Genomic DNA, 20,301 nt, shown 5'->3' on the forward strand with positions numbered 1-20,301 from the left:
GTCAAGTCGTAGTTTGTCATTGAGCAGTGGAATGGAGAAGGCGTACGCAAAAAAAGCAGAACAATTGTAGATTGCTGTAAGATCGCTTGCGGTTGTTAGGTTGACGGCGACATACCATGAACCACCAGCAACGGTCAGTGAAGTTGCAACCAGCGCAGTGGTTCGGAGGATATATCGGACTGGCGATTGATGGAGGTTTCGTGTGGTGAGGTGGAGGTTCCGGGATTCGACCATCTGTGCCGTGGTTCGGACAATGTATATATGCCGTCTCCAGAATGCATCCCATGAAAGTTTACGTTTCTGGATTCGGAGTAGTAGTAGCTGCACGGGCCAAAGGAATATCCACGATCCATGAGTTAAATAACTATAGACCAAAGATTAAAAGGAATAAGATTAGAATTTGATTTTAAAAATTCCGTGCAGAATAAAATATAGGCAGCATTGGAAACACCTTAGTAGCACGAATCATAATTTTTCTCTTTTTCTTTCCCCTTTAATTTCTAATTGAAGACTCACAGCATGCAGTACGGTTTCTCCCATCCTAAGTCATGCTGAATATACACAGCTGTTTCGGTCTGCACGACGAAACTCACCAAACTCACGACGAGGAAAAACGAGGCAACATAGTATTTCCTCCGCGTTGCATTGTTGGCGGAATATTCGGGAGTCCTACTTCTTAACGTTGACCTCCTCCTCGTCATATAAGTAGGCCGAGTCAGATCATTTCCGTCAGCAGAAGTTGGGCGACTTATCCGCCGGCCACGCTCCTCATCCTTCAACAAAGGCACCTGTGATTTGGACCGATGACCCCCAATCCAATTTTGCGGAGGTCGGTTAGTCGCCATCATATTGTCATCGTCAGACGCGTCATCCGTGGACGAGTCCTTGTCGTGATGTTGACGGGAGGATCCTACGGGAGCCCTTGGTGTTGAAGAGTTCTTCGGCTTTACTGCATTCAGTGCGCTGTTAGAGGGACGAGAGACGCCCTGGCGCTGAGAGGTCCTCGAGGTCCTCGACGTGTGACTATTTACGGAGGAGTGTCGCGAGTGGAAGAGAGGCCGCGAGGAATCGAAATCGGGATCAATCCCGGTAGAGTCATTATTAATTTCGACTCCTGTGGTCTTTTGGGGGTTTGACGAAGGCATACATGCGGATCCCGCGAGGCGAGGGCCCGTGGGAGAGCCAAGAAAACGGAAAAATACTAGTAAGAATGAGTGACCGGCTCCTGATAGAGGTCAAGGACAGTTCCTATGTATCTTATCAAAATTTAAATCCCTGTTGGTCGTGACATCTGGAGATCTGAAAAAGACGGTGGAAATAATCAAGCACACCAGGTGCTATCGTGACGCCAAAAATGAAGCGTTACTGGGCCAAACTGAGAGCGGAAATGCGAGATCAAAGGGCTAACCTGGACACAATATGCTCAATTACCCACTCACATTAATAAAGAACATTGAAATGAGTGTGAAAATATGAAGGACAGTCCTGGTCTGTTGAGCGTGGAGGAGATCTTTTTGAAGAGCTCCAGTGGCCATCCCTTGTCAGCCACAACAATCAGGTGATTGGATTCCACGCAGGCACTACTATGTCCACTTGGTGCGTTCCGGTTAAGCCTCCACGGGATTGGCCATGTAGGACAGGTTATGCGTGGGACAACTGCTGCCTCGGCAGGTACTTGACCCTGAATTTCTTTTTCGCCCCTATTTGGCGTTCATCCATGGGTTTCCTACAGATTGCATTTCTTTTGTTGTTCTTGTGCTCAAATTCGTTCGACTTCCAGGAAATGCATTAGCGTTCGAGCCAGCCCATGGCGGGGCTTGGCGCCACGCTTTTTGTAGCGTCATCTTATTGTTCGAGTTATCGCTAGTTAATGCTCACCAAATATTAACCACTCTACGGAGTATCCGAAATTAAATAAATAAAGATTTACTATCGCCAAGGAGTGTTCAAAAGACCAAAAGAAAAAAATTCAGATGTTCTAAAAGCAAATCTCTACTGAGAGCATTTGATTGTCTTCTATTTGCCTACACACACGCAGAACCGCTATTCGATACCAGCTTTCCGATAGACGAATCGATATACGCCTTGCCCAGAAAGTAGTGAAAGATCGTGGGCTGTCAGGAGATGAGAAGGCGTCAAACACATTGTACCAAAGCGCGAAATTGTGCGAAGAAATGCCCGGTCATCATGACAAACAATGATCAGGGCGACTGCCCCAACATCAACTGGTTGTCGCTATAGCACAGCGGATCTCTGTGTCCAGTGCATTGAATGTGGTTCAGCACGTATGTATGCAGAGTCCATACATATATCCATACATATATATGAGTGGTCTCTGCAAATTGATGATAAAACGAACGACACTGGCACAGGGTCATAAACCCTATATTTTGGAGGGATTGGATTGACTATCAGATGTTACTGAGCTCCTTTGGCCCATCGTCGTTGCATCCGCGACCCCACCAAAAACGTGACCTCGCGCATGAGCCTGCCGTTTTGGATAAATTTTATTTCAACGCCTCAACGAGACTCCGTTGCTGGCAGAGGAACGCCAGCCGTGAAAATGAATGGCGGGTTTGGACTCATCCATGACCGTCCATGCCAGCAATGCTACACATCGGAATACCCAGAAATAGGGTTTGTCCCTCCGTGCATCGGGGGAGCGACCGACGAGCTATTTACTCGCGCAACAGCAAAGGGCCAACCAAGGGCCAACCTCTGACATTCTCAGAACGCATTTCGGCCGATCACATCGGTCAATCTACCAATTCCCTCATCGCCATGACCACTCTAGTCGCGACGCGTTAGTGTTGGCTCCGTTGACGAAAAAAAACCTAAGCGAGATGACTAAAAGCATGGCGAAAGCTGCACAGATTGGTGTCCTGCAGGTGAAGAATATCAGCGCAACATAATTAGAAACATATATGGTGATCCTGTACCATACAAGCTAACTCCTTCGCCGTGCCCACCCTCCGATACCGCTATCCCGCGCACCCTGCCACAACGTGTACAACGCATAAAACCGCATTAGTGTGCGCTGGGAATCGCCTACCTTCTCGAAATCGGCGACTTGAATCACCATAGATATATGGCGACACAACTTGCTGCCAGGCTGGGAAGGTAAGGCTATCACACGTTCTTGTTGAATCTGTGCAAGGCTACCACAACCTAGAAGACTTAAATTTACTTCCAAATTTTCCGCGCAACTGCTTCTAGGAAAGCGCGAATTTCACGATCCTCCCCGGCTCGATCCTGTGGCAGTCCCGAAGAAAATCCAATCGCGTGAATACCTGGAGAGCGAAAAGCGATATCTTGAAAATCCCAGCTGTCTCGCAAAACTGACGGAAAGCATCTGTCGGACCGTCATCAACCGATGACTTCGCCGCCTATGACCCATCCAACGAGACAAAGGCAAATGGAAAAAACGAAAAGTGCGACGTCGCCGGAAGCTTCCATCCATATACGGGGTCGGATATATGTGGCCAGGAAAAATAAAACCGGCTAATGGCGACAGTCACTTCAGCAACCTCTGAGTTCCACTGGCCTATCAAGGACATCCGAAGCGAAGAGAAGATCTCGTGATCAATGGCAGACTGGCAGCTCTAAAAACCGCCTTTGGTCAAGAAATTTCCAGCAGACGGTGCACACACCGTATCCAGATTCTTAAGAATGCATACTAGCCCATTACGGGAAGTGTACTGTAGGCGACACTGAGACTGTGGAACGTAACTATGCAGCAGCGCTATCGCAGGACACAAAGAGCTTACAAAACAGAGGCTGTCCTAATTGAGGATCCCGCATCCTTATCTTATATTGCTGATAAAATATACCTTTTAACATGTTTCGTGGTTGTGCCTAGCTTCCTTCACAACTGTTGAGCGCTGGTTTCTTAAAGCCTAAGTGGCTGCTCAACAGCTACTAACGCTTCAGTGCTTTACAAAATCACTCGCCAGGTGTCCTTTCAATATTATTATGGAATAACGTGCGAAAATCATGCGCGCGCTTAGTCCTTGATCGAGAAATATCTTGGCGCTGTTCCGCGCGAAGCTTATTTTCCGCCCTCTGCGGCGGGCACGGGCTGACTTTTCCCCGTCTCTTAGGCCTGGCCTCTTGACAATTACCCCGCATATAGATTCCAACAAAGATTAAGATCCAATCATCCCGCAACATGATCAAACTGCTGTCGGAAATCCAGCAACTACACTAAACGCAGTTCGAACTTTCGTCACCTCCCACTTTTCCACTTATCAATATGCCTCTGATCGTGCAGAATGTCAAACCTCGCGTCATTCTGGGTTTGATGACTTTTGGTCCTGATACTGAAGCAGGCGCACGCATCACTTCCCTAGATGACTACAAAAAATGTCTAGACTATTTCCAGCAGCAAGGCTATAACGAAATTGATACTGCCCGCACCTACGTTGACGGGAAACAGGAAGCCTTTACAGCCCAAGCGGGCTGGAAGGAACGGGGCCTCACCATAGCGACCAAATGGTATCCTAAAGAACCAGGCCACCACCACGCCAATGTTGTGAAAGAGAAACTCAATCAGTCTCTGAAAGAGTTGCAAACAGATTGCGTTGATATTTTTTATTTGCATGCAGCGGATAGATCGGTCCCCTTCGCAGAGACGTTAGAGGCTGTCAACGAGCTCCATAAGGAAGGGAAATTTGTGCAACTTGGATTGAGTAATTATTCAGCCTTTGAAGTTGCGGAGATCGTCACTATGTGCAATGGGCGCGGTTGGGTTAGACCAACAATCTATCAGGCAATGTATAATGCCATCAGTTAAGTCGATCGTTTCCTTTTTCCTTTCCCTGCTTTGTCACACAGATGGAATCAAAGCCCCACTAACTGCCTTCCAGCCCGCTCGATTGAATCAGAACTCATCCCCGCCTGCAGACGCTACGGTATCGACGTGGTAATTTACAACCCGCTAGCCGGTGGCCTCTTATCCGGTAAATACAAAACCACCGAAATGCCAGCTACCGGCCGTTTTGCGAACCCGTCCTTAGGCGCTATGTACCGCAAACGATACTTCAGAGATGCGAACCTCGACGCTCTACGTATCATTGAGCCGGTCGTGCAGAAGCATAATCTAACGCTAGTCGAGACCGCACTCCGCTGGGTGCATCATCACTCTGCGCTGAATATTGGAACCGGACCGTCATCGCGCGATGGAATTATCATTGGCGTGGGCAGCTTTGAGCAGCTGCAGGCGAATTTAGCGGATATGGAGAAAGGGCCGTTACCCAAGGAGGTTGTGGACGCACTGGATGAGGCGTGGCTGATTGCGAAAGCAACGAGCACAGACTACTGGCATATGGATTTGAAATATACGTATAATACGGTTGAAGCCTTGTTCGGACCTAAAGCTTGATTCATTATTTTTTGTGAGGTTATATATCGGTTTAAGGATCCTCTGCATTGTATATACCTATCAGAATTTTCCGGAAATTCTACCATTGCTTCATTACTTATGGAATCATGACACCTGTCAGCTGTGGGTCAGTCAAGCAGAGTTGAACGCGATTTCCACATTTTTCGCTCGCGCTTTCGGAACCACGGTTGATAAAAAAACCTTCATACTATGGCACACATATTAAGGATTAGAGTTATTTTGGGGATAAGGGTCTGGGCCCACAGAGATTCCTGGGTCCAAATCAGATCGCTCTGTTTCCCCAACCATTTTTCCACTCACGATGACCGTTTTCCATCATGCCTGTAGTTGACTAGTGACCACCAATTCGATGACGTAATACAACTTAATCTAGCCCAATGGCCTGTATAACAGAACCATGACCAGCCATGGTTCACTCAATCCGAAGGTTTTCCCTCATGGCGATTTATTCCATGCAATTTCAGCTGGAAGATTTGAGAATATTCATTCCGGGCCCACTGCAGTCGCAGTTCATTTTGAAGCAGCTATTTCTATTCATATATACCTTCCCTTTCCCCTCGAAAAATCACGTTCTCACTGCATCTGGTAAATTTTGCCACATGGACCTGGGAATGCGATTCTGGGCGTGATTGCACGTTTATTTTTTTTTTGTATCCGGCCGAGAAGGCAAGGAAGGGTGAGAGAAGGAGAGATTTAAAAAAAATAAAAGAAATAAAAAGCAAATGTCTTCGTGCTGCGATAAAAGTTGCCCATCGCGAATGGTCAACTCATCTCATCTCTCCCAGGAAGACACTGGTGTGGAAAGTGGTGACAGCATATGCCCAGATGGCAATGTGGACAATAATGTCGGCGAAGAGAGTCAGGGAGAAAATACTAGAGATCCGGAAAACCAACTATCCGATGGCGACTTTGAAGCACTATCCAAAAATGATCAGGGGTGGAGGAAAATAGTACGGAATTTTACACCTTCGTACGTCCCCCTTCTTTCATCGAATTTACCTCTCTGTACTGGTTGATCAAGCTTCGATTCACTCAGAAAGGATGAGAGTTCTCGCAATGCCATTATTGCCAAACCGAAAAGGAAACCTTTCGCTAATTTGTCTCTTTATCTCTCCCGCTTTATACGCAGATGGTTCACCGTGAATATGGGGACTGGGATAGTCTCTATCCTTCTCTTCAATCTCCCATACAACGGAGTGTGGCTCTACTGGATATCTGTTGTCATTTTTGGGCTCAATACAATTTTGTTCAGCACGTTTCTGACAATCTCCATCTTGCGATATACCCTTTGGCCGGAGATCTGGGGTGTTATGCTCAAACACCAGGTTCAGTCACTTTTCATCGGGACATTTCCGATGGGGTTTTCCACCATCGTGTCGATGATTTCTCTGGTGTGTTCGCCTGTGTGGGGCAATTGGGTGCAGATAGTCACCTGGGCATTATGGATAGTCGACTCCGTCATTTCGCTTGCGTGTGCTGTCGGCTTCCCGTTTATGTTGTATGTATAATATCTGCTCTATTTCTTGATTTCTAGCCTTCTACATCCTGGTCGAGATTTTTTTTTTTTTCCAAGCTACCGTGGACTAATTGGATTGTGGACAGAATGATACCTGGGAGACAAACGGATTTACCTTCAATGACCGCGGTATGGCTGTTGCCCGTCGTCAGTACGATCGTTGCGGCGTCTACCGGTGCAGTTGTAGCCGATTACCTACCAACGCCACAACTCAGTCTGTGGACAATCATAGGTTCGTACATTTTACGTTCATCCGTGATTTTGATGTTGAGAATGCATTGGGTTATTGAGAAATTGACTTACTTTTTTCTAGCTTCGTATATTCTCTGGGGCCTGGGGATATTATTTTCCATGATAATCCTCGCGGTGTATTTTAAGAGGCTGGCGCTGTACAAGCTACCACCGAAAGCCATGATCGTCAGTACTTGCATTCCTCTTGGACCAATGGGTCAAGGGGGTTTTGTGTGAGTTAATTTCCCAAGTCCGTTCTTGTTTAGAAACAACATATAGGTCCCCTTGCTGGTTTGAGCGATTGTGGCATTTGAAAGCTGATTTCATCTCAGTATCCTAAAACTCGGTGTCGATGCGAAGAAATTCTTCCCGCTGAATAATACCCTTGATGCAACTGCTGGTGACGTATTCTATGCAGTCGGATTCATGATCGCATTGATTCTCTGGGGGTTCGGTCTCCTGTGGATGCTTTCTGCGATTATTTCTATTGCTCAATGCAAGCGAATTCCCTTTTCAATGGGATGGTGGGCCTCCATTTTCCCGCTGGGCGTTTATGCTAATTGCACCATACTGATGGCGAAAGAAATGCCATCTCAATTTTTCAAAGTGCTTGGTACAGTATGTGTCATCCCTTGTTGAAATTAACACCAGACAAACATTCCAGACTCCGCTAACTTGTTGATAGATCCTGTCACTCTGTGTATTGATTTTGTGGATTATCGTCTCCGCAGGAACTATTAGGGAGGTCATAACTGGGCGCGTTTTCTTTGCGCCATGTCTTAGTGACCTGCGGGTACAGAGAAAGAAAAGGCTGGGGATTAAAGCTAACTAATCAACTTGCATATATATATAACTACAGTGCATCGACGAACATACATAGAGTTATAAAATATCTAGAATGGGACAGAGAGCAACCTCCTTCATCAAATATCAAAAATATATCATACTATATAGATATGTACTTTAACATCTAGCTAGGTCATTTATCAACATTATATTATACTAATATAAATAAGGAATATCAGAGTAGTAACCTTCAGAGTTATATATTCAATCACTAAATGAGATATATAATTTATAAATGTAATTATAAATGTCTGGTCAATGACCCAACCAAAATTGGATCCGTACTAAAGGCGTCGTGGGTCATGAGTGTATATATCATGTGACGGCGGCAGGTCTCCAGGGCTTCAGGCGGTAACGGCAATCAACTCTCGACATACGATATTTAGCATGTGCTGCTGTGGTGGGGTTCGTAATTCGATGGCGATTTGGGGTTATTAGCAGTATCTGGATCTTTCCACTTGGAGGCGTTGGAAATCGAACAAATCATTACCGTCTCAAGAACGTTCCTCGAAACGAATGATGGAGAATGGAGGTGCTGGTTTCAGATCAATCTTTCTCAATCCTCATCATCAATCCTAATACCTCCACACATATGACTGATGGACTCAAACCCCTTCTCCAAAACCTTGCTTGTCCAAACATCCACATTGACTATTTCACAGCTCCACAGGAGCCATCACTGGGGCCAGACGGGGAGGAAATCAGAGGAATCCCTAGCATCAACTCCAGCGTTGATTCATCACTTTCGGCCCTCCATTGTTTACCTCATTTGACACCTTTGATATCCAAATATGACGCCTTCCTAGTCGCATGCTACTCAGTGCATCCGCTGGTTGGAATGCTGAATGAGCAGATTGGCATCGTTACACCAAATGCAAAGGCTCAGTTTAGAAAGAAGTACGTGACTGGTATATTCGAGGCAAGCGTGTGGAAAAGTATTTCCCTACTACGTTCTATTTCTGCTGTCAATTCCAACGCCGATGCTGGCAAGGGACTTGGGCCAGCATTCGGAATCATTTCCACTGGGGATGTATGGAAGGAGATATTTGAAAACGCCGTGCCGGAGCTGCTGCGACGGCGCTCAGATTTTGGGACGGATAACAATGTGGACCTGGAGTCATTATTTGCTGGGGTCGAGACCACAGGGCTTAGTGCTGTTGAGTTGCATACTACACCTGCAGAAGAGGTCGAGAAAAGAATGGTAGAAGCAACGGAACGATTAATTAACAGGGCTGGGAAACAAATAGCAGCCATATGTCTCGGATGCGCGGGGATGGCAGGCATGGACGGAGTTGTCCGTCTAGGGTGCATAAGAGCGCTTGGTCCAGTGCTGGGAGAAAAAGTCGTTATCATCGAAGGAGTCGTTGCCGGAGTGGAACAACTGGTTGGTGAATGTAGTAAATTAGGCGGTTGGTCGTGAGCTTGACAATCATAGTTGAATACTTATCGACATAGTGCCTACAATCACAGAGGCTACAGAAGTAATTGATATATTTACAGTTCGTCATTTGAAGGGGCCCCAAAAGTGTTGGAAGTAATAACTATGTTGTAGTTTGCAGGGCTGGAGTTCGGCCCAAGCTGCAGGAACCAGTTTGCTCGACTTAATTTCCAACTTTCCCCTCCACCACGCGAGGACGCGTTCTCCACATCAAAATCAACAACAGCTTCAAGCAAAGTCAGGAAGATGCCAAGGTATGTTAAAACCCAACTCCTATCCGTATTTAGCAGATATTACGTCGTATCTCCTTCTATTAAGTTTATTAATCACATTCTGCTTCTAGGGAGATCATCACAATCCAGGCTGGCCAGTGCGGCAACAATGGTACGTCAGACAATTCAGAGCGAGCCGGAAACCCACAGTGTTTTCCTATCCCATATATGAAAAGCTCTCTTCAGTCATTTCCAGTGTTATATCAAGCGGCACGGCTAGACCCTGTTCAATTAGTCAGAGGTAAATGGTGCGAATATTAGATGTGGAGACTGATATGTCGTTTAGTTGGTAGTCAATTCTGGCAGCAGCTATGCCTCGAACATGGAATAAACAAAGATGGGAATTTAGCAGAGTTTGCGACTGAGGGAGGAGATCGAAAAGATGTCTTTTTCTACCAGGTTAGTTGCTCTGCTTGTTTGAAATGGATTGATTAAAATTGGAACGCGATTGCTTGCTGATAACTCGATCTCTTAAAATGGAAAACAGAGTGACGATACACGATACATTCCTCGAGCTATATTACTTGACCTAGAGCCAAGGGTATGACCTACCTTAAGAAGTCAATGGTATCTCATATGTGGTCCATTTGCAACGGTTTGCTGATGACTTGGTTCCTATGCGCAATTCAGGTTCTGAATACCATCCAAACCGGCGCCTATCGCAACATATACAACCCTGAGAACTTTTTCATTGGTAGGCAGGGGATCGGTGCAGGGAATAATTGGGCTGCCGGATATGCGGCCGGTGAGATTGTTCAGGAAGAGGTTTTCGATATGATAGATCGGGAAGCAGATGGCAGTGATTCATTAGAGGTACATCGTTTTTGAAACTTGCTCCTCTCTGCTGGTGTGAGTGGCTAACGGGAGTAACATAGGGATTTATGTTGCTTCATTCCATCGCAGGTGGAACCGGGTCCGGATTAGGGAGTTATATTCTCGAACGAATGAACGATCGATTCCCTAAAAAATTAATCCAGACCTACTCCGTGTTTCCTGACACACAGGCAGCCGATGTTGTTGTCAATCCCTATAACAGCCTGTTGGCCATGAGAAGATTGACACAAAATGCAGATTCAGTGGTATGTTAGGGTGAGTCCTCCGCTGGATATTCATAATTATTCATGTTTCTTGCTTAGGTTGTCGTGGACAATGGTGCCCTTTCCCGAATTGCTGCAGACCGATTACATGTGCAAGAACCTTCATTTCAACAAACCAATCAATTGGTGAGTAAACTAGAGTAGTGTCATTGTGCTATTATTGATAATCTGTAGGTTTCTACTGTTATGTCCGCATCCACCACCACCCTTCGATATCCAGGGTACATGCATAACGACCTCGTCAGCATCCTGGCGAATCTCATACCAGATCCTCGTACCAGATTCCTCATCACGTCATACACGCCTTTTACCGGTGATAATGTCGAACAAGCAAAGACAGTCCGAAAAACCACCGTACTAGATGTTATGCGTCGACTCCTCCAACCTAAAAACCGCATGGTCTCAATCGTACCCAGTAAATCCAGCTGCTATATCAGCATATTCAATATCATTCAGGGTGAAGCAGCTCAGACGGATGTTGATAAATCGATTCTCAGGATTCGTGAACGTCGCCTGGCCACATTTATCCCCTGGGGGCCAGCTAGCATCCACGTCGCTGTTCCCAAACGCTCTCCATACCTGCCCAATACTCATAGGGTAAGTGGATTAATGCTGGCAAACCACACCTCGGTGGCAACCCTCTTCAAGAGGATTGTTAGTCAGTACGATCGGCTACGCAAGCGCAATGCGTTCTTGGAACAATATAAAAAGGAAGCCCCATTCGCGGATGGATTGGGGGAGTTTGACGAAGCCAGGACTGTGGTTATGGATCTCATTGCGGAATATGAATCTGCAGAAAAACCTGATTACGCAGGTGGCGGGACGGATATAGAGGAGAATTGATTAAAGCCTGCCAAGTGGCTTCTTTGCTTCTTTTCCTCCTGCCGCTTGTCTATTCTTGATTCTAATTTGTTTCCTTTGCCTGGCGCCAGGTTTTTGGAGTTGGTTCCTTCGGGCTGTTACATACTTTATCCATGATAACCTGCATCTTAATTTCGTCCCTTTTTTGAAATTTACCGTTTAGTTTAAAGGTAAAATGCCTCTGGCGAAGGCTCGAGATCTCATTTTACCTGACCTTTTGTATTGCAATAGCAACAGAAGTATCCAAAGCTCACACTCAGCCGCCATTGATTCACAATCAGAGGCCTCGGGAATCAGCTCCGCTATGGAGGTCATTTCTCCCGAATTTGATATATTTGCGACCAGGCAGAGGGTCGAAAACGCAGGTCAACTCTCTCCTTTTTCTCTTTAAGGGTTATCGGCGTCAGCTTCTCTACATGCTCATTCTAAAGCCAGGCTAAGAGACCTCGTGAGCAAATTGCGTGGCCCATCCCGCTAGATAAAACAAGTACTGACTCGTTCGAGTTGTCCATTCCAAATCACATAACACAGGGTCTGAATTAAGCTTGATCGTTTCGGATGATCCTTGATGTGCAGAACCGTAGCTATCATGCTTCACTTTCTCGGCCACTTTGTACCACCACGCCAATATAGTATGAGACATTACCTGCTTGTGTTTGTCTTGTTTGTCTTGGAGGCTCTCATACTAGGGTCGGGGCATCAACGTCACTGGTTTCTGGGATAAATCTGGAGAAGCGACATCTCCTACTCATCACATTACCATATATTGCCATATAGCCACTTCCTGTTTTCCGCCATCATACTCTCAAATAGCAACATCCGTAATCTAAATATTATAGTTATATTTACCACCCCACGGTCAGTGAACCATCTCCATCGCACGCCATGGCAGACCAAGGCTCCAGTAACATTAGCGATCAGATAAAGAGCGCCACCCAACCAGGTAGGTGAAAAATTCACTAGATTCGCATACCACCATTATTATCGATAAATCAATATGACAAAAAAAGAAATGGCCCGAAGAAGTGGCTCTTTCACGCAAAATCCAAATACACTCCTCTCCAGAGCTACATGGGTTAATGTAACTGTGCTTGATACAGGAGATTCCAAGACTACAACCCAACCGCTTTCCGAGACGGTGCAGCAGGGTGCTGAGACTGCGAAAAAGAGTGCCCAGTCAGGGATGGAAACAACAAAGGATGCTGCAGCCAAGGCATCAGAAGCTGCCTTGGGAGCACCTGGTAGCGGTAAGCCCATCGTCTTAAGCCTTGTTGATGGGGACAACTGGCTGACGGGATCCGCTTTTGTTGTGCTCATGATGTAGGAGACAAAAAATAATTGTACCTTGGGGCTCCAAAGGATGCCACATGGTGTGGGTATGGATGGTTCCGTTCTAAGAAGCAGGATAATTTTCTTGTGTCATTTTTGTGAGAGCCGCAGCTGGTGTATGCCGTCCGAACCGCTCGAATAATTCAGTGTTCGAGAGGAGCGTGGGAAAATAAGGCAGTAAGTAATATTTACTTTCGGTCTGCGATGCGGGTTTCGGAAGCCATGCGCGAAGATGTGTCTTCTATTGCCTGATGTTGGGGTATCACAATTGAATTGGGGTGACCCGAGAGATGTACCATGAATTTATAGTTATTAAGCTCGTAATTCCGTTGAACCGCATCCTTTCCTTCATATGTGAATATCTCCATCCGTTCGGAATATCCATCGCATTGATATCTCAGAAAAAGCGCTGGAGAATATGGTCTCGCAAAGCTAGCATCAGCAACTTCGTGAGCTTGGTTATAAAGGGTGAGGCCATAATCAGGCGAGGGAAGTGGTTGAATGCTGCGTCTTTTTCCTTTATTTTAAATGGTAATATGAGGTAAGGGGCGACGCCGGATACATGTAATTCACACCTTTAAAAGGCTTGCGAGCGGGGTATCAAAATATCAAAACAAGACTGCGTCTTGTATCTCCACGCGCCTGCCAGGAAGAAAGGAGATCTGCTCCTCACGTTATCTGCTCCGCCAACCTCCCAGAGCCAGATCCATGTCCTCTCACGTAATTATTCTTTTACCTACTAAACCCTCCTCCCTTGCCGCCACCACCTGCAGACCCGCCAGAAGCACTCAAAAGATCATGCACAACACAGAGCAAAAACTTCCGATCCGGAATAATTATAATTTCATGAATCTTTGTGCGCAACCGGAGGAGCTTCAGCTCATCATCCTCTTCGCGCTCATGGGTTCCCTCGCTCTCTCTACTATCATGCCTCGCATGTCCGTTGCTGGTCGCGCCGCCTCCTGCCGCCGCCACAGCCATTCCAGATCCACCATAATCAGTCTCATTACCGCTGCCGCCGCCGCCGCCGCTCCTCTCACTTGATGATTCTGATGGTAGTGGTGGTTTCGATAACGACGCGCCCAGAGCGGAGGCGGAGGAAACAAAAGCAAATATGTGTGCGGCCAGCGTTTCCGCTTGGCTGGGTTTGTAGGGTGCGGCTTGTGGTTGTGGTTGTAGCTGTTCCTGTTGCTCTTGTATTTGCTTTTGCGCAGCTTCTGCTCGTCTCTCATCTGTGCTCGTGCTCGTTGTCTCTGGGTGAGTCGCTTGCTCGTCTGGAGTTTGGGAGGTGGGAGAAGTGGAATCGGGTATCGACGCTGGCATTGGAGGTGAGGCTGGAGCTGGAGCTGGATCTGGAACTTGACGGGTGGGAGATGGACTTGAACGTGTGGCAAGGAGACCAGTTGTTCGTATTATAGATCCATCTTTCCGTGATAGGATGAGGGTGGATTGGACACCGGGCCGGGATGTGAGACTTGACAGATGGGCAGAAACATGCCGCGGAAGTTGAGGGGACTACATACATAAGTCTTTTGTTAGTTTCTACAAAATTTCTTTAATTCGCTCGTTTGAGATACTCACTGTTGCCATTGGGACTATTCCTAAGGAGTGAGGATATTTGAAGTGTAAGGTCGAGAGGGAAATTTCGGGTAGTGGGCAAATAACACTGACAATACGTCCACTTCTAGTAAGAAAAACGATTTTATAAATTAACCTAGAATGTTAGCAAAGCTTAAGTTTAAGGAGTAGGTTCAGGAGCATCTTTTCAATGCGCGAAATTGGTGCTTTTGCTGTGATCTCAACACGCGCAGGGGAGATCCCGGACTTAGGTTTTGCCGGCGGCTCAAGAATTTTGACGAAGAATATACAGCTATGGCTCTTTGAAACATATATATTGGTTCCCAACGGGTGAACAAAGTTGCGTTGAATGATATTCATCTCTGAACTCACATATCCCAGAGCACGTAAAAACAGTCCTTTAAAGCATAAAGCTGGTCGCCCTTATATCTTGTCACGGATGGAGGAAGGGATATATAATAATACGGCCTAGAAGAAATCTAATACCACCAGCCCCTCATTATGGGTTCCAGCCAGAAAAAGAAGAACGAAAGGAAAAAGGACTTCCAGGTATTTAGCTACAGTGACCCAATTAGTTCCTGTTGAACGACAGCAATTGCTAACTCGCACACGAACAGAAAACGAAGTTGAAAGTTGGGAAAACAAAGCCAAAGCCTTCAAATTTTACAGACACCAGTTTCCGGTCCCAAGGTACATCTTCCCCGGCTCCGACAGGGTGAAATAGGATCATTTAGTGTTTTCAACCAAGCCATGTTGTGCATAAATCTACAATGCACATTTTGTTCCAGCTTTTGCTAATCAGGGTCTTTTCAGCTATTGTTTTAAATCAGCAATCGCTGACAACATCCGCTCCATCGGCATCATCTCAGTTCACTCATTATTTATCTCTTCTGAATTCAAAATCGGATTCTCAACGGAAGGACTCTCTTTCCTACTTGACAACGGCCATTGCTTCCCGCCCAGTCAACTCCCCTCTACCCCAACCAGTCAGTGTCATATTACCGTCTCTTGTATCTCTGATCCTGGACGGTAGCAATGGGGTCCGCAATCAACTGATTAAGCTTCTGAAATCGTTCCCTGCGCCAGACATGGAAGGACATATCTCTCAACTTCTACCCTACGTCCGTGCGGGCATGACGCATCTTGCAGTTGATATCCGACTATCTTCTGTCGAAATCATTTCCTGGCTTGTAGCCATTGCGGGCCGCGAGGTGGTCTCATCACCTGGTGGGTGGATAAAAACAATCAATTGCTTCCTGTCCATTTTAGGGTGGCATACAGAAGAATCAGTGAAGTGGTCGTCGAATAGAGCCTCATTCGGAAAGACTGGTAGTGATGGGAAGCCGATGGTTCGAACGCTGCAAGCTCTGGCCGAATTCCTACGAGCAGGCATTGGCGCTGCTGAGGACGAATCTGAGATTGTGGGGCCGAACGTGATGGGTGACAAGGAGTGGAACTTTCCCCTTACCCAGACAAACCATCATATTTTGCCAACTAAGTCTGCACCGTTTGCTTACCTCAATTTATTCGGACAGCCAAAAAATGAGGAGGGTGAGATGTATGAAACCAGGGAAGATAGGTTTAGAATTTTCTCTGATAGATTTCTACCTGTTATAGAACGCGGAATAAACATGGCAAGACAAGAAGGTGGAGAGATCGGTCGTGCATCCGCAGGTGTAAAGAAAATTCTGAATGAAGCTCGGGTGCTCAATTCCGACCCTTGACATAACTACTTGCCCTTATCAAGGTTGTCGCTGGAAAAAGTCGGATTGTTCGGGCAATAAAAATGGTCAGCCATACGATGATATATGTTATGGGCTAAATAGCAGTCATATCATCGGAATGCATGCCTCCCTCCAGGCTTCATCTCCAGGCTACTAGGACAAAGAGCTCAGTCACCACCAGCGCCAGTTGACCCAATCCAATTCCTCCAGCAATATCATATCACATGGATAATAGATGGCAACTCAAAACTCCAACTTCGAACCATTCGAAGATTATGATGACGGTTGCTGGAGAGCTCAATAAACACTGAATCGACGTTCATTCGTTCGAACTTTAGTCGTTTCGGGAGAGGACAATCCTTTTCAAATTGTTACATGCCCAAAAAGACTTACTCCAGAGCACAATCTACCACTTTCACCTCCAAATGTCTTACAATGTCTACCTCATCACGTCCAACGGCATGCCACGCAATCGTCATGCCCTCTTTGTAGAAACGAATTCTGTCACAGGCTCCGGCCATATTTTTCAAGTTACCAGCAATATACAGAACGGCATGGCCTTCGAAGATAAACCAGGCCATTCACCCGACTAGCAACCTACTTTTCATGGCAAGACGTTCCTTGGAACTGTGCAAAGGGATTATAAGAAATCGTTCAAGGAAGTTTGCTTGGGTATTCAGCCACCGAAGAAGCAATTTGATGGGCCGCGGCGGAGGTATTTGGACGAGCCAATTCGTCGGTGCCAGGAGTGGACTGCAGAGGCAATCCAGGCTTTGACTAGTGCAGGCGTCCTTGTGGTTGAAGAAATATTACTATCGACTGTTCGCGACGACGAGAGAGGAGTCTTAACAATATCGTATCACCATTGGACACGTACATACATCCTTCTTGGTCTGTCACGAAAGAACTCTTCTATGATTTCACAGGTCGGTATATAATAAAGCCATTGCGCCTAGCCAGCCCGCAAAAGTGTGGGACAGAATTTTCAAGCTCTGATATTGAAAGTATCATTTCTATTCCAGCATATGCAAGGGCTTTGCTCACGCCTTTACGACTCATTAGTGCAGGCAACCCGGCGCTGTGGCGGTTTAGCCACATGATGGGATTGCAGTTAATGTTACGTCAAAGAAGCACAAGGCAGACCGTAATTCATGTATACCAAGATGTTTTGCCATTTGTCGGTGCCAGCTGAACTTCTGCTTGCTCTATAAGGTCGTTCGCTTTGTTTACCAACAATTGTATTGGTGTGCTTCCCCAATATCCAGTAGACCCAAGTCCTTAGGCTCCTGAAAGCATGGCTGGCATTGAGGAGTTTCTGCCCAAATTGGGCTTTCCCTGTCGAAAGCTTTCGTCAAACAAATCGAACTACAGCCGAAAGGCTACAGGATATAGGCAAGCTTGTCGAGAAAACGCTATAACGAACGCAGTCATCTCAGAGAGTATCTAGAGTGCGATCCGAGCTTCGGATGAATGCGCATAGGAAATTCGAAGGCTTCACACCGTTTTGGGCAAAGGTGGATATACGCATTCCCCCACTCAAGTTCAGAAAAGGGAAATCGACATATCTTCATTTACGATATGTAAATGGCCGTCTGTCAAGTTCAAACTGGAGATACCAAGGGCAGAGTTACAGAGAATAACAACAACTCTGCCACTCCTTAGGGTAAGAATTATAAAATCAACACCCGGAGCAGTAGCAAGAACAGGAGATCGAAGCCTTGAACGAAACTGCCCTCGTGCCGTCGGCACTGAACTGGCTGACAAGATATCAACGCAGTGAGCTCTACCCCGGCTGTTAGCAACCGTCCAAACAAGGCTGCGTGCCAACAACAGCAGTTTCCGCTTATGCTCCCCTCCCGACCACACTCCCCTTGACCTAGGCCCCTCTGGATATATCCTCTTCCACCCGATCCTCCCTGTGCTCCAAGCAACTGTGCAGAAACGAAGATGGATAAACAAAACGAAGGGAATGAGGAACCCAGACGGCGTGCAATTCACCGCAACCACCTTCAAGGTCGCAGCTGCGCTATTCCGACCAATAATACTAACCGTGGCCAACAGCGCATGATAGCCGCGTTAATCCCTGACCCTTGAACCCTGCGACAGTCTCCCTGCCGCAGCTAACTTCACGTGAACTGTATGTGCCTTGTGGTTTTATTGGCCATACTCCACCCATTGGAGCCTCATCCTCTGCTGCAAGTAGCGGCGATGAAATTGCCCATTTATGGATTAGAGATAATACAGGCGAAGAGTCAAAAGGATGATAGTTATCACAACGCGAACGGGTTATTTAAGTGACTCTTCCATTTGCTGATCTCTGTGGGCATGTGGTATTTATGGAAGCATGGAAATTGGTTTCAGCCTGATTATCTCTCAACGGCTATTCTGCCTTTATCTAACGCATCATTGTGGATATTCATTCAATACAGATTGTGGTTCCCCTATCTCATTTCGTCAAAAAGATCAGCAATGCTCAAGCGTTTATGCCCTCTTACCGGCAGAGTACTACGATCAGTAAGTCTGGCTCCAGAGGCCGAATATTCATAACCTCTCAATAAATATATGTATCAAAAGCGTATCAAAGGTTTTATCGCCACCTCACCACCCTTGCCAAGAAGCTAACTCCACCGATTCCGTTACCAAGATGGGCACATCCGGCAGTGGACTATGTCTAAGTAAAGTCCCCCTGTTACTCCCCAGGCAATCTAACATCAGCCCACCCTCTATTCCCACTGTTTCCATCCCGCCTCACCAACTTCCAAGTTTCAGGATCCAACCACCCAATCCGCGCGCGGTCTCCAAAGCCCCCAACCCAGAATGCCTCTTCCACAACCAACTTCGCCCAATAACCGCTGTGCACAGCATTGTCGTGATCTGGCAGCCAGAACTTAGCATCGGGGTGAGCATCCAGAAAGCACCTCTCAACCGCGATGCGGGTGGCATCCGACAAATGCTCCAATGGAACAAGGGAGCCCAGGAGGGACAAGCGAGGCAACTCAGCCCCGCCCACAACACCATCGCGCCCAACACCAAAGACACCAGTTCTCCCATCAGCCTGCCGATGCCACCAGTCAACAGACAGTGAGATATTGGAGCCAGCCTTCGTGTTGCGGAATGTGGTGCCGATATTCAGTGCGAGGATCAGCGGGTTTCCCGGCCCGAGGAGGGCTTCCAGTTCGCTCGATGGCTCGTTTGCGCAATCCGCGATGTAATCCGGGAGGCCTATGGGGACTCCCGATAGCGAAGTCCTGTGCACGGACGAGCTAGGGGGGTAAACGGTTGATAGGACGCCAGTAGTTGATAGGGCAAGAAGACGACGCGCGAGGAGGTGGGTGGTGTCCCAGCTCGGGAAGGTATATTCCGGCTTGTTGATAGGATCATCCTCGTTGCCGAGGCTGGCAGTATGTGAGCGTCCTGTGGCTACTTCTTGAAGATTGGGGGGCTCTGCTTTCTCGATTGGAGTAATTGGGAATTGGGATGCTCTACCAATAGCGTCGAACCCGGTCGATGGGGGAAGCGTTGCGGCGAGAGAAAAAAGGAGGAGCTTCATGAACGCGAGGATATTCAGCGACCACATGGTGTGTTCGTAGATTGATTGTTTTGTATCCTTGTGAAGTATTTTATCTTTGAACAGCCAGAGCGGATACTTTCAAGAGCTGAGGGGGTGGCTTTTCTTTTAACAGCGGGGAAGTCACGCGGATTCAAATGCAGATTCCGAACTTTAACGCATTCAAGAAAAAGTGGAGCCCGCGTGGAGATATTTCCTCCGCGTTTACAGGACCATGTAGTCAGCGCTATCTATCAACAGATGAGAGGGAAGTTGCTGGTCGAGGGCTCAATGATGCTGATTGTAGACCAGATGATCAGATAAGATTACGGCGGCTTATACAGCGAATAAGATGTTTGTTTGTTGTACGGAGTTAGATTAGAGTTCGGAGGATTAATCATCCGTCTTGGCATTAGCAGCTCGGCTTTATCCCATCCTCTTCTCAGTTTCCCTGCTCCCCT

The 20,301-nt window shown here is 46.8% G+C and overlaps 9 protein-coding genes across 9 annotated transcripts in view; 6 read left to right on the forward strand and 3 right to left on the reverse strand.

The window, feature by feature from the left end:
- HCBG_05583 (uncharacterized protein) overlaps positions 1 to 1,145 on the reverse strand; it is a gene marked incomplete at both ends in the record, with an annotated part of 1,435 nt that extends 290 nt beyond the window's left edge. Inside the window, 3 exons of the mRNA XM_045432632.1 lie at positions 47 to 74; positions 116 to 364; positions 517 to 1,145. Coding sequence (XP_045286748.1) covers positions 47 to 74; positions 116 to 364; positions 517 to 1,145 — 906 coding nt within the window. The remainder of the gene's footprint in view (positions 1 to 46; positions 75 to 115; positions 365 to 516) is intronic.
- Positions 1,146 to 2,607: 1,462 nt separating this feature from the next.
- On the forward strand, positions 2,608 to 3,582 carry HCBG_05584 (uncharacterized protein; the record flags this gene model as incomplete). The annotated part of the gene is made up of 3 exons (XM_045432633.1): positions 2,608 to 2,803; positions 3,217 to 3,354; positions 3,524 to 3,582. 3 exons carry the CDS (start codon positions 2,608 to 2,610, stop codon positions 3,580 to 3,582), a joined length of 393 nt encoding a protein of 130 aa, XP_045286749.1.
- Positions 3,583 to 4,252: 670 nt separating this feature from the next.
- Positions 4,253 to 5,380, forward strand: HCBG_05585 (aldo/keto reductase; the record flags this gene model as incomplete). The annotated part of the gene is made up of 2 exons (XM_045432634.1): positions 4,253 to 4,742; positions 4,866 to 5,380. 2 exons carry the CDS (start codon positions 4,253 to 4,255, stop codon positions 5,378 to 5,380), a joined length of 1,005 nt encoding a protein of 334 aa, XP_045286750.1.
- A 468-nt stretch (positions 5,381 to 5,848) lies between these two features.
- Positions 5,849 to 11,644, forward strand: HCBG_05586 (tubulin gamma chain; the record flags this gene model as incomplete). Its single annotated transcript, XM_045432635.1, has 15 exons — positions 5,849 to 6,371; positions 6,531 to 6,899; positions 7,004 to 7,149; positions 7,231 to 7,381; positions 7,481 to 7,766; positions 8,165 to 8,189; positions 8,657 to 9,378; positions 9,547 to 9,686; positions 9,776 to 9,816; positions 9,991 to 10,103; positions 10,192 to 10,245; positions 10,335 to 10,517; positions 10,580 to 10,783; positions 10,841 to 10,927; positions 10,976 to 11,644. 15 exons carry the CDS (start codon positions 6,160 to 6,162, stop codon positions 11,642 to 11,644), a joined length of 3,402 nt encoding a protein of 1,133 aa, XP_045286751.1.
- A 903-nt stretch (positions 11,645 to 12,547) lies between these two features.
- Positions 12,548 to 12,986, forward strand: HCBG_05587 (uncharacterized protein; the record flags this gene model as incomplete). The annotated part of the gene is made up of 2 exons (XM_045432636.1): positions 12,548 to 12,605; positions 12,673 to 12,986. 2 exons carry the CDS (start codon positions 12,548 to 12,550, stop codon positions 12,984 to 12,986), a joined length of 372 nt encoding a protein of 123 aa, XP_045286752.1.
- A 737-nt stretch (positions 12,987 to 13,723) lies between these two features.
- HCBG_05588 (uncharacterized protein) lies at positions 13,724 to 14,581 on the reverse strand (the record flags this gene model as incomplete). The annotated part of the gene is made up of 2 exons (XM_045432637.1): positions 13,724 to 14,506; positions 14,573 to 14,581. 2 exons carry the CDS (start codon positions 14,579 to 14,581, stop codon positions 13,724 to 13,726), a joined length of 792 nt encoding a protein of 263 aa, XP_045286753.1.
- Positions 14,582 to 15,070: 489 nt separating this feature from the next.
- On the forward strand, positions 15,071 to 16,293 carry HCBG_05589 (pre-rRNA-processing protein ipi1; the record flags this gene model as incomplete). Its single annotated transcript, XM_045432638.1, has 2 exons — positions 15,071 to 15,118; positions 15,358 to 16,293. The coding sequence occupies 2 exons, from the start codon at positions 15,071 to 15,073 to the stop codon at positions 16,291 to 16,293; spliced, it is 984 nt and encodes a 327-aa protein (XP_045286754.1).
- Positions 16,294 to 17,587: 1,294 nt separating this feature from the next.
- On the forward strand, positions 17,588 to 18,361 carry HCBG_05590 (uncharacterized protein; the record flags this gene model as incomplete). Its single annotated transcript, XM_045432639.1, has 3 exons — positions 17,588 to 17,719; positions 17,774 to 18,069; positions 18,109 to 18,361. The coding sequence occupies 3 exons, from the start codon at positions 17,588 to 17,590 to the stop codon at positions 18,359 to 18,361; spliced, it is 681 nt and encodes a 226-aa protein (XP_045286755.1).
- A 285-nt stretch (positions 18,362 to 18,646) lies between these two features.
- Positions 18,647 to 20,123, reverse strand: HCBG_05591 (uncharacterized protein; the record flags this gene model as incomplete). Its single annotated transcript, XM_045432640.1, has 1 exon — positions 18,647 to 20,123. The coding sequence occupies one exon, from the start codon at positions 19,868 to 19,870 to the stop codon at positions 18,983 to 18,985; it is 888 nt and encodes a 295-aa protein (XP_045286756.1).
- Between the last annotated feature and the right edge of the window lie 178 nt (positions 20,124 to 20,301).

Source organism: Histoplasma capsulatum, assembly GCF_000150115.1.
Source record: "Histoplasma capsulatum G186AR genomic scaffold supercont2.7, whole genome shotgun sequence".
Taxonomy (NCBI): Eukaryota; Fungi; Ascomycota; class Eurotiomycetes; order Onygenales; family Ajellomycetaceae; genus Histoplasma; species Histoplasma capsulatum.